We start from the raw sequence: 12,412 nt of genomic DNA on the forward strand, positions 1-12,412 counted from the left end.
ATATGAAGACGGTCTGCTGAGTGTGGATATTGGCCTATTTTGAGTCCTTTTGAGCCACATTCAAGTTTCTAAATCTGGCCTCCTAACACAAGGTGAGAGCTGATTTTGCACATTGTTTAGTTAAATTATACCTGCATGTTTTAATACATAAAACATAAAACATCAGACAGAGTACCCCGCCCCCCTATGCTGGAGTCTATGCTGATCTAAAAAACACTTTTAGGTCAGCATTCAGGACTTACATTTTCAAAATCATGACATAATGACATAATCATATTTTAAGTCTCTATGTGAGCACAGTCAAGTATACGGTCAATATTTACCTGTTCATTGTTTATATGGAGATGATTTGAAGAAAGCCCCTACAAACGCACCATGCACCTCTACAGGTGTTTTCCCTTTGTGCTTGATGAATTGCAGGTGAGTTAGAAAATCAACTGCAGGCTGCCCATGGATCGTTGGACTCTGAAAATTTACATTTGGAGAGCTTTGAATACAGAGACAATACAAGACAATCTCTTGTTAAAACATTGACTTTTTGTGGAAAATAAACCTCTGAAGGCCAGAATTGTGCTTATAGTTTAAAATCTGAGGCTGCCTCTGTATACTCAGCAGTTTTAGTGATTTTTTTTAAAGATAATTCTTTTGGGCATTTTCAGCCTTTATTTTGATAGGACAGCTGAAGACATGAAAGGGGAGAGAGAGGGGGAATGACATGCAGCAAAGGGCCGCAGGTCGGAGTCGAACCTCTATATATGGGCGCCCGCCCTACCAACTGAGCTATCCAGGCGCCCAGCTGTTTTAGTGATTTTAAAGCACAATTTGTTTTACACCTCTCTTCACTGATTTTGACATTTGGCTCTTGCTTTCACCATTAAAAAAATACAGCCTGATGCTTACTGTCCGCGTGGGTGTATTCTGCAGCCTTTTGTTTTAGGCGATTTAGAAGTGTTAGGTCTTTAATTTAGGCACTAAATCTGTGCACGCACACACACACACACACACACACACACACACACACACACTTTATTCTGCTACATGTAAGAAACATTTTAACACGATCAAATATTCTGAGGATTCAACCCAACCTCTACATTAAAATGGTGTGAGAAAAAAAGCTTTCAGATTAGCATCTTCTTTAAAAGCATTTTTTTTTTTTTGGAGTTCAGAAATGCAAGCAAGTAAATTAGAAGGTCAGCCTGCAGGCTACTCGTGGATCATTGGACACTAAAGTTCTATTATGAAACTAGTTTTAGATAAACTGGATTTTCAAGTTAAAATTGAAATCAGACACTGTGGGCAAATAGCTCCACCTAGTGGAGAACAACAGTCACTACGGCTCTGAAGATTCATTTTTCTGCTTAGCTCTTTATTCATTCAAAAATACTTGGATATCAATAAAAACACAAAGTACAAAGAGTGTTCCTCACTTGTATTTATTTATATTCTATGTTTATCAGATATTTATATATATATATATATATTTATATAGTTATTTACATGTGGCAGTGTTGCCAGTCGAAGAAACAGATATTTCAACAAAATTGCATGACAAACATCAAATTCAGTGCTATGCTGAAAATACACAGTTTGATTAAAAAGAAAATTCGGAAAGTAGGAAAATGGCAAACACACCTGTGTGACTATGTTTACATGTAGCCTTTACATGTTACTTGGTTTTTCCAGAACGTGCAAATGTAGTGTTGTTGTTATAGTGAAAATGATGCCAGCGACTCCCCCAAAAAAAATCACCAGGCAGTGTACAGGCAGTTGACATGAACATGTAAAAATTTAAATAAAAACAAACAATATGTATATATACAGTGAAACTGTGAACCGATGCTTTCTGAGGCAAGGGGAGAAGATGCAAGTAATAATTGTTTGCATTAAGTACAGCCATGCATTAGCAGCGATCATCACACATTCTTCGATACTTTTCGGATAGCTTGCCTTTCTCGCCGACATGTATCAGTTAAAAATATTACGTACATAAGGTATATACCGTCTCTCACATTTACCCGCTCGTCAGAGAATACACTTTTGAATGGCTTTCGGACTGACTAATTGGTTTCTACTCATGTCATTTCGTAAAGCCAGTTAAGTACTCTTCGTTCTCTGGAAAATAGAAAAGCGCCTTCAAATTTGCAGAACTAAGAACCTCTGACACACATGCACTTGCGTGTGTTTGTGTGCAACAAGCGTAAGCTATCTCTTCTATAAATACAGTAGATTTTATATTCTTCTCTCTTTAGACCCCACATGGCCTACTTAAGGAAAATAGAATAAAAAAAACAACTTTTAATACATTCGAGAAAACAAACACGCAACTGGGTTGGTCTGAATACGGAGGGTGAGGGGCCAGTGAGAGGCAGGTCCTGGTGGAGGTGGAGGTGGAGGTGTGTGGATAAGGTCAGTAAGCGTTCAAGGGTGCACTTTGAAGGAGAGCAGTTCCTCTGAGTGCATGTTGTTGAGTGAACGCAGCTCGGGAAGCTTGAGCAGCAGCTTGGTGAAGGTGGTGGCTGACTCCTCACCGTGGTTCTGCATCACCAGGTTTCGCAGCCCCCGGATCAGTTTGTCCTGCAGGGCCTCAACTGAGTCCAGGTCCTGGATCCCTGAGCGATCTGAGCCACAACAAGAAGGGAGAAAAGGCTTAACGCGGGAGGACAGAACAGGGTTTCAATGATGTTTTTAGATTTTTAAACAAAGTACAATGTGCTCACATTCAGGGTGCGATTTGTGAAAAAAATATGTTTTTTGATCATGCACAACAAAACAAAACATGCAAGAATGAAATCCCTCTTTCAATACCATGGATACAGAGCCACTCGGCCAGCCATGCCAAAACACTTAAATACGCACTTAAATATATACTGGAAAATAATCTCAAAATGAAATAGCACAAAATGGTGTCAACATAAAACACAGCGCTTTCAAGTCGGAGGGCGGAGTTCACTTTGCGGTGAAAACTAAATACTTTCACCCAGGAAACACGTGTTAGTTCCTCTGGAATGTTTCAATCCAAATCATCCTCTTTTCCATAAACTTAACCAGTCATTTTTGTGCCTAAACTTAACAGTCAGCGCCGCATGACGCTCACTTTTTCTGGCTAAACTCTACTACCGCGCCCCCTGAAAGGTCATTTGGCGCTGCCCGTACCCGGCTCGCAGTCACCTAATTGGCGGCTAAACAACTGCCGCTGGTAGCTGGTGTCCCGGAGCTCGGTAGCAGTAAATACAACCAGCAACTGCCGCTTGGAATTATGGGTATGGGTGGATACCCTTCACCATACCTAGAGATTTGCATGGGGTACTTTCCATAAAATCATCAATGCAAATCAAACCAGCTATTAGGCTAACTGAAATAAAACCATGCCAATCTCTAGATATGGTGAAGGGGATGTGATGATGTGGGGGGGCTATTTTAATTCCAAAGGCCAAGGGAACTTTATCAGGATCATAGTATCCTGGATCCATGAAATAACTGGCCTTTAAAAATAAACATCTGCCTGCCTCTATGGGAATTTAACATAGGGGTGTACTTACTTATGCCCCCTGTATTTTAAGGAAGAACATTTATTTATTTACGATACATTATTCATTCACAAAGAAAATTGGTGTCCTTAAAGATTGGATTTTTCTTAATTTTCTTCATTTTTTTTTAATTAAGGCATTAAGATCAATTTCCAAAAGATGATTTTTTTAATTCCTCTTTTTAGTCAACTTTAGCATGGGTGTCCTCATTTTTTCACATGACTGTATATTGTCTATTGGTGAAGTAGCATTAATCACTGGGGGGGGTATATATACATCTCACGCATCCCCCCCAGCAAATCGCACCCTGCTCACATCCATCAATAAATTCAGACTGAAGTGTTCTTACCGGCTGAGACGAGCACCACGGCTGTGAAGAAGCTCATTTCGTCCGAGTCGAGCCCCAGCACCGCCAGCTTCTCGCTGAACTCGCACATGGAGTTGAGCAGCTCGCCGGCGCCCAGCGACCGTAGCGTGTCGAGGCTGTAGCGCTTGCCGCTCAGGAAGGTCACCGTCCGCTCGACCACATTGAACAGAGAGGCGAATCGGACCATCAGCACCTGGGAGTCAAGAGAAGGGAAGCAGGATATTTAGTTTATGGTTTTGATTTGTGCAGGTGAACGAGGACTCAAAGACATCTTATGATAAGTTTGTAGATCCGAGTGTCTCTGTTAGCCTCGACTCTTACAACTAGAAAAGTCTTGGCTCAGACCTTCCTCCACAACTCTGCGGAGGAGGGTCTGGCTAGTCCACATAGCATTCTGGGATGGGAGAAAAACGTGCTCTGGTTCATTGGCATTTCTTTAAACCAATCACAATCGTCTTGGGCGGCGCAAAGCAAACGGTGCCGCTGCAAAATAGCCTCGGAAAGGAACTTGTTTTGGTGGCACATGTGTATGTATGGAGGTGAGCGCTAGAATTAAAATGGCTGTCGAGTGTGTGATGAGAATTTTACTCCAAAAAAGATAAATGTGAATTTGATTGTCGCTTCTCGCTCTAGTTTCCCGAATCAAGATTAGAATGCCAACACAAAGAAAGCAGAAGGTGAGGAACATCCGGCACCAAAAGAGAATTTGTCAAGTCTCTTTCATTTCCATTCCAACTGTTATTGCAGCAAATATTAGTCAGCGCACACAGCTGACAGTCTGCTCTGTTTGGGAAATCCGCAGTGGCTCCTATATTCCAGGTATTTGAAGAATCTGCCACGTTTGACTTCAAAGCGAGCACAAAATAACAAAAGTGTTTACGTTTTGCTTGTTTGCTCTCTTACCTCAAAAGTCCCAGCTTTCAGCAGGCTGACTTGGTCATGCTCGGGGAGGTCGCAGAAGCCCGGGATCCCCTTGGCGAAGTCGACCACGTCCCGCACGGCGGGGGTGAAGCTCATGGAGAACTCCTCCCAGATCTCTTGGCTCGGCTTGTTGGGGTCCACGAAGGGTGACGTGTTCATCGGACAGACCTGGGGGAAAAACACGAGGACAGAAGGTCAATCAGGGAGGGTGATCAAACGCCTACATTTTGTTTCAGTTTCCCGAAAAAATGTGTAAATGTGTGTGTGTGTGTGTGTGTGTGTGTATATGCATGTATGTATGTATGTATGTATCTGTGTCTATGTGTATGCATGTGTTTATGTGAGTGTAGGTAGGTAGATATACAGTACGTGTATGTGAACATGTATAAATAAAGGATAAAAATAGAAAAAGGGGGTAGTAGGGTATTTCTTATTTGAATCACTTACAATAATTTTGGAAGATTGTGCTAAGATGTACATGTTGATGTTGTTAATTTTATTACATATAGATATATATATATATTTTTTTTACATGTTCAAAATAAACTACAAACAAAACTATAAATGACTAGTAATATGAATTTCAAGAATGAGAAAAAATGTAAACTACTCACCAAGTGTGCTCTATTATTCACACAGCTGGTCGGCCCATTATAACCTCTTGAGGCAGGTTGTGTGCGATATACGTGCTGTCTTTGGCTGTCTTCTGGTAGTTCACAGCTAGGGGTGCTGTTGAGCTGCTGCTGGTTCACTGCCCTCTCCTCCCTGTAAGCAGTGTCGGCGACGTGTTGACTGTTACTGTGTGAACTCTGCTGGTGACCTCCCACAACCACATTGTTGTTCCAGCAGCTCCAGTTCTCCTGTTGATCCTCCATGCGGCCGTCGCACCTCGTCTCCAGGGTGACGGGGCCGGACAAGGGCGAGGCCTGGGGCCTCTGTTGGCTGAAGGCAAAGGCGTCCCGGTGCTGCCTGCTCATTGTGACGACGGCCTCGTCCTCGCCGCTGTCTGACGCGCAGGAGGACGCAGAGCTGGAGTTGGTGTCCATAGAAACCACGGACTCGGAGTCCTGGGGGCACTGCGGGGAGGAAGGGTTGGAGCACGTCGGGGACTCGGAAGTAGAGGAGGAGGAGGAGGAGGAGGAGGAGGAGGAGGAGGAAGAGGAGGCTGAAGAGCTGGCGTCGCTGGTCATGGCCTCCATGGAAAGTGCTGGGCTCGGGTGGCCGTGCAGCATGCTGTGCAGCTGGCTGTTGTTGCTCATCATGTTGTTCATCGCGTTCTGCATCTCCAGCAGCATCCTTTGCTTTTCCCTCTTTGGAATGCGGCCAAATCGGACAGCTAGGATTAAAAAATAAAAAGGACAGCCATTAGATTGTGTCAAGATTAACACGTATGGTGGTGACGCTGCCTTCAGTCACTACGGATCTGAAAAGAGCTAGAAATATTGACACCTTTAAACGGAGACTAACAACCCACTTATTTAGTCTGGCTTTCAAGTAATGTCATGTGGATTTTATGATAACAGTTTTTTTATTGATTTTTATAAAGATTTATATGGTTTTATTTAATTTATAATGACTGATATTGTTGTAAACATTTTACTGTTTATTTTTGTCTTAGTGTGCACTGGTTTCTAAATCCACTTTTTTTAATCTCTGTTTTGTCTACTGTTTTTCACTGTACAGCACTTTGAATTGTATTGTGTTATGTTTGAAAGTTAAAGCTTGATTGATTGATTAATGAAGAGCACCAAAAAAAAGAAAGAATAGGCTTTAAGAGTAAATGTGATTGAAACTAAACTAAATGCAGTGCTTACCATCTCTGGACATGCCGACAGCCAGACACTTCTTGAACCGACACTGCTGGCAGCGGTTCCTGTTGATCCTCATGATGGTGCAGTTCTCCATCTTTAGACACTTCTTGTACTGGATGTTCTGCTGGATGCTTCTCCTGAAGAATCCCTAATGAAGCACAAGATCCCCACGGGGAGCATTAGTCATATGTGAGCTTGTAAAGACAGCAGGAGGATATGAGTTAAACTTGCAGAGGGGCAACGCTTCATTCTGGGAACTGACCTTGCAGCCCTCACAGGCATGGACGCCATAGTGGAAGCCCGAGGCCACATCACCACACACCTTGCACAACAGCACCATGCCATTGATTTCTGCAGAAACAAAGATAAGCCGTGATTCATGTGCACCACATTCCTTCTCAATAGCATCATATTTTAAAAATAAGACTTTGATGTTGTGCTTACTGGTTATGCTGCTCTTGGCAGATGTGGAGGAGCGCCCAGCCTTTTCCATGCCGTGGCCGCCGCGCTGGTGGCCATTCTTGGCTGGCGGAGAGATATCCACCACCATGCCCACAGCCCTGCTGGGCAGCGACGGGCGGGGCACTGTCTGTGATGTCGACAGGTAGCCCCTATTCAGGCAGGACTCTGGGCTGGAGGCAGAGCCAGAGGAAATATAGGCAATGACTCCTCCTGTAGAGAGGGAGAGACGGTGACTTGTTATAGCAGGTTAATTACTTCCCTTTTTTTTTTAATCAAGGCTGTCAATTAGGGATGTAATGAAAAGTTGATATAAATGTGTAAAGATTACAACCAGTTTAGATGAAAAATTAACCGCGATGCAATTTTTAAATGGCCTAAAGAGTAATCTACTGATTACACTTGTTTGACTTCAGACGTCACTATGTGTTCTTAGTTTATTTATTTGTTGAAGAGATTTTATTTCTATTTATTTAGTTATTTAGATGTGGGATTTGTTTTTAAAATCAATTTTTTTTAAGTTGTTATTCAAGATAAAATACAATTTCAGTTGCACTTTTGATAAGAGGACACATCTGTTGCTTTGCACAGTTTATATAAATAAATAAATATTTTTTAGTCATTTTTTCTGCAGCTCATTCTGTTAAAAAACATCATGGGAAAATCATATTGCGAACTTAAAATCGTGAATCGTATTGGACCTTAAGTTGAGTGTATTGTTACATCCCTAGTGGCAATGAATAAAATAGTATTTGCTGCATCCAATATCCTATACTTAATCTGTTACCAACTGGTATTAAGACACATACGACTGATTTTGTTCTGATATGAACCATTCAGCAAACACACACTGGAAACTTTGCTATCTTGGGTTGTGTGACACCTTGTAAAGGTTAATCTATTTATGAGAAACAAAACAAAAAAAACCACACACACATATAGCCACCACACCCACATATCAAATGTTTTCTTAACTCTACTGCACATTAAGCTTGCCAAAGTCACTGTGACCCAGAGATGATCACCAAAGTGAAACTGCAGTGTTGGAAAAAAACAAAAAACAAAAGATATAGTCCTGTGTGCCAAATAAACAAACTCTTGGCAGCACAGCATGTACCTTTGACAAGCCTAGACAGCGAAGTAGTCCAGAATGTTTGTGTTTCCTGGTTGGGTTATTCACTGCTGCTGAGATTGGCCTGGTTTATCACCTCCAGTGCTTGCTGGTTGGATAACACATTACATAACATACAAGGGTCTCCATGCAAAGGGAGTGTGTGTGTGTGTGTGTGTGTGTGTGTGTGTGTGTGTGTTCCAGGCAGGGTCACTAAGCACTGGAGTAACATAATAGTTGTGTAAAATAAAATGATGCAGAGGGGAAACCATCCACCATTGGAATTCAAAGTTTTGGTGGAACCATGTAGCCTGCAACTCTGTTACAACACTGGGGGATTGTATTAAAAAAAACCTGCATGAGATGGGATACAAAGAATTAGCTTTCAGAGTAACAAGATATTCACTATAATAATTACAAATTAATTAAACAATGCGTTTGCTCTAGTTTATAATTATACTTATATACCTCTTATTTTATTTTCTCTGGGGGATCAATAAAGGCTTATCTTATCTTAAAGTTCTGTTATCTAAGTGCCCTGGGCAAAGCACTACAATTTAAGCTGCTCCTCCCAGTGTGAGGTGTTAAAAGTAGGGCAGTGCAATTTTTAAATAGCATACATGCCTAAGTATGTTTCCATTTAAAAATAAAATGTTTATGTACTTTACTTGAATATTTGTGTAAAAGCTGCCGTGTGTTTTTCTTCTTCAACACGTTTAGAGGCCAGAGCAGAGGATTACCTAACCCCAACCATGACTGCTCTCTTTCTCAGCCCAGCCACACGTGGACCTGTCATGCAGTTCTGCGAAAGCGAAGCGCGAGCGAGTAGAACAGAATCTGGGTCAGTGGCTTTTGTCTCTTCACCATCTCACGTGTACCTTGCAGTGCAGCCTCGCGCCTTGAGTGCTCTGGTACAGTGTGGATTATACAATGTTCTGCGTCACGGATCGCTCCGGCCAATCAGAGAAGAGTTCTAATTGAAAGCGTGAGTGCGGAGAGGAACGCCCCTCGACCAATCAGAGGAGTGTTCCAAGAGCGCGTGTACACACGGACACATGACTAGGCTACGCTGTCCATGTGAGCAGAACGGGGAAGATAAATACTGTTGTTGTGTGACTAATGTAAATGTAGCACCGACGCAGCGCCGCACTGGCACTCCTAATCCCATTTTTTTTTTTTTTTTAAACACGGATCGCCTTCACGACAATGTAATAAAATAACTTACAAAAACTGAGTGTACAGTGTATATGATCCTGCACTACAGCAAAAAACAACAATTGTTTCAATGGCTGGACGCCATTCATTTGTGTTCTGCTCTCCTAAAAATAGTTTCTTATTGCCTGGATGTATTTAAAAATGCTCAGTATGATGCATTCAGTGAATTCAACCCACACATATATATATGTATGCCACAAATGACTGTATGGGCTTCCTTTCCACTGGTATCATAAATTAGATAAAGCATAATAAAACTTGCATTATACACATTACTGATGCATTATATGTGTGATATCAGTTTTTAAGAATGAATTAGACCTCTATAGAGGAGATGTAATTTCCTTACATGTTAAACCATCACTTCAACAAAGTATGTGCACAATGCATGCAATGAAAACATTAGATTCCTTTGTATTTTACTGCGACATTGTATTAAAGAGTGTCCCCTTACCAGGCTTGGATGTCCGGATGTCCTCAGACATCTCTGTTCGAGAAAACAAAAAACAAATTTCCAGCAGATAATTCAGCTGAACTCAACTGTCTGTAACGAATTTTGCCACTGTCACGAAAAGACGACGGAGAAGAATAAATATTAAACTACAGGTCTGAGTCTCCGAGAGAGCAAGTCACTTGGATGCGTCTGAATCGGAGGAGCTCCACTATTGTTGTGTGTGACTGCGGTTCAGTCAGAAGAACTAAATGTTCTCTCAATGTTGACCCATTTTGGCGGCCGTAGCCACGCCCCCTCCTTGAGCCTACCACTTTAACCCAGTGACACACTTTCAGGACATTCTGAGGGGCGGAGCCAACCGCTTTTGTGGACGTAACAGGAGTGGTAACCCAGAGCTCACGTTGCAGAGCACAACGTGAATGTTGACGTCTTAAGTTATTCTTGTTTTGAGTCAATTAAATCACTTTTTTTTTAGCAACTAAGAAGCTGTACACATTGACTTCAGAATTGGAAGAAATACTCACGTTGAATATGAATCTGTAACTATAAATGTCAAATGTAAAGATATAGTGGAGTACAGTGTACTCACATTATATACTTTAGTAAAAGCAACAGTAACGATCTGTAAAAATACTCTTTACAGAGTACAAGGAAAAGTCCTACATTAAAGATTTCACTCAAGTAAAAGTATTCACAAAAACATCTACTTGAAGGGTTACTACGCACATTTTCAAAATCCATGCATATATTATCCCTATGGTCTAAGACCGTTCAAAACTATAAGTTTACATGAACAAATCTCTCCCAAATCCAAAAGCTAGAGTGCTAATACTCAAATTTCAATGTCATCAAGTATAAAGTCTGGAACTGCTCCGTTGACAATACATTGGAAAATATGTTATAGATAACACTGAGAGCAGCCAGGGGAATGTTCTGAGTCTGAGTACATTTTCAGTTTCAAAACTGAGACCACTACAATAGAATAAAGCTTATTTGGGTATAAAAAAGAAAACAAACAGTATCCCATTCATTGTACGGAGCAGCTCCATACTTTAGAATAAGAATAGAATAGAATAGGAAGAAAAGAATATTATCATTCATAAATGCTTCCAACTAGAGTTTTCACTAATCAAGCAGGTCATACTTCCTCTACATGCATTGATCACATATACACACATGTCCCTGAACTACGCTCAAATACTGTCCCTGTAGGTTTCAGCGACCACAATATGGTCGCTCTCTGTAGAAAGGGTAAAATTCGTAAAGCAAATGCCAAAATAATATACAAATGGTCATACAAAAGATTTGCAGATGATCATTTCTTGGAGGATGTAAGTTATGCTAATTGGAATAGTGTTTACAGCACTGACGACGCTGAATCTTCCTTACATACTGATAGTGTAGGAATACATTATATCAACAGATCAAATGGACACAAAGCATGAAGTATCACAGTTATTTTATATTTGTTGATTGCTTTTTTTCTGAATTTCTAAATTGTAATACACATTTTAAATCAACCACACCTGTAATTTTTTTTAAACATACATACTTCTTTCAGACAATACATGCTCTGCCTCTTTTAAAACACCTTTTTGAAGTACAAGTATTATTTGCATGGACTGGTTTACAGAGTAATTCAACAGAAAGAGCACACCCACGACCAGGACACTTCCCACTAACGCCCAGGTTTGACTCCTCATGGTATTGCATTCTGTTCATCTGATAGAAAGCATTGGGAGTGGTAGAATGCATTACATTCTTACACTCCCTACAAAGTGATCATGATTAATCTTGGCCTGGGTGCTGCTGTACAAGTTAGAATTCCTGAAAGCAAAGTAATTTGGGTCATGGGTTATGACATTTGTTTCATTGACCTGCGAGATTATGTGAGATGAGGATTTTCTGAGTTGATAAACCAGAATAGAAAAAAAACAACTATATTTACATTTGACATAATCAAAGAGACAATGGAACAATTAATACAGCTACGCAGGATAAAAACTTGAAAAAGGTATTTTCTTTTCACTGTGATCCTTATTATTAAGGATATTATTAATTATGCTCTGAAATATATATTCACTGAACACTGAGACTTCATATTTCACATGGATATGTGACCTGCAAATGTGATCAGTGTACTAGATCAGTTAGGAAACCACAATGTACTTGGAGCACTCCCAAATAAAAAAACACAGTACACACTGTACAAATTCCTATCTGTGCAGATCTATTTTAATGTAATTGGAAGCTAATAACATGGTTGGTTAGAATATGTTCTCGTCTTTTGTCACGTTCATTTAATTACTTGTACCTGTATCATGTTTACTGTAACCATGAGTGTACTCTCTGGGCTATTGTAAATATCACATGCTCAACTGTATAATGTACCTACAATGTGAATGACTGATGTAAATGTTTAACATTTACACTTGCTGACCAGAGGAATTTCATGTTTGGGATTTATTATGGCACATGTACAAAACCAGCTGTGTTTTGAAAATAATAGTCTGGGTTCTTTTCAACCTTTTCAAAAGGAGATTA

The 12,412-nt window shown here is 40.6% G+C and overlaps 1 protein-coding gene across 2 annotated transcripts; it reads right to left on the reverse strand.

Moving 5' to 3' along the window:
• Positions 1-1,420: 1,420 nt before the first annotated feature.
• Positions 1,421-10,121, reverse strand: nr1d2a (nuclear receptor subfamily 1, group D, member 2a). 2 transcript variants are annotated; one of them, XM_078252195.1, is made up of 9 exons: positions 9,869-10,121; positions 8,206-8,308; positions 7,074-7,301; positions 6,892-6,980; positions 6,633-6,777; positions 5,433-6,154; positions 4,801-4,986; positions 3,880-4,090; positions 1,421-2,621 (listed from the first exon to the last, which is right to left on the reverse strand). In XM_078252195.1, the coding sequence occupies exons 3-9, from the start codon at positions 7,177-7,179 to the stop codon at positions 2,422-2,424; spliced, it is 1,659 nt and encodes a 552-aa protein (XP_078108321.1). In that variant the 5' UTR covers positions 7,180-7,301; positions 8,206-8,308; positions 9,869-10,121; the 3' UTR covers positions 1,421-2,421. The 2 variants fall into 2 exon arrangements, with proteins under 2 accessions (XP_078108321.1, XP_078108320.1); XM_078252194.1 differs by lacking the exon at positions 8,206-8,308.
• Positions 10,122-12,412: the final 2,291 nt, after the last annotated feature.

This window comes from Sander vitreus, chromosome 6, assembly GCF_031162955.1.
Source record: "Sander vitreus isolate 19-12246 chromosome 6, sanVit1, whole genome shotgun sequence".
Taxonomy (NCBI): domain Eukaryota; kingdom Metazoa; phylum Chordata; class Actinopteri; order Perciformes; family Percidae; genus Sander; species Sander vitreus.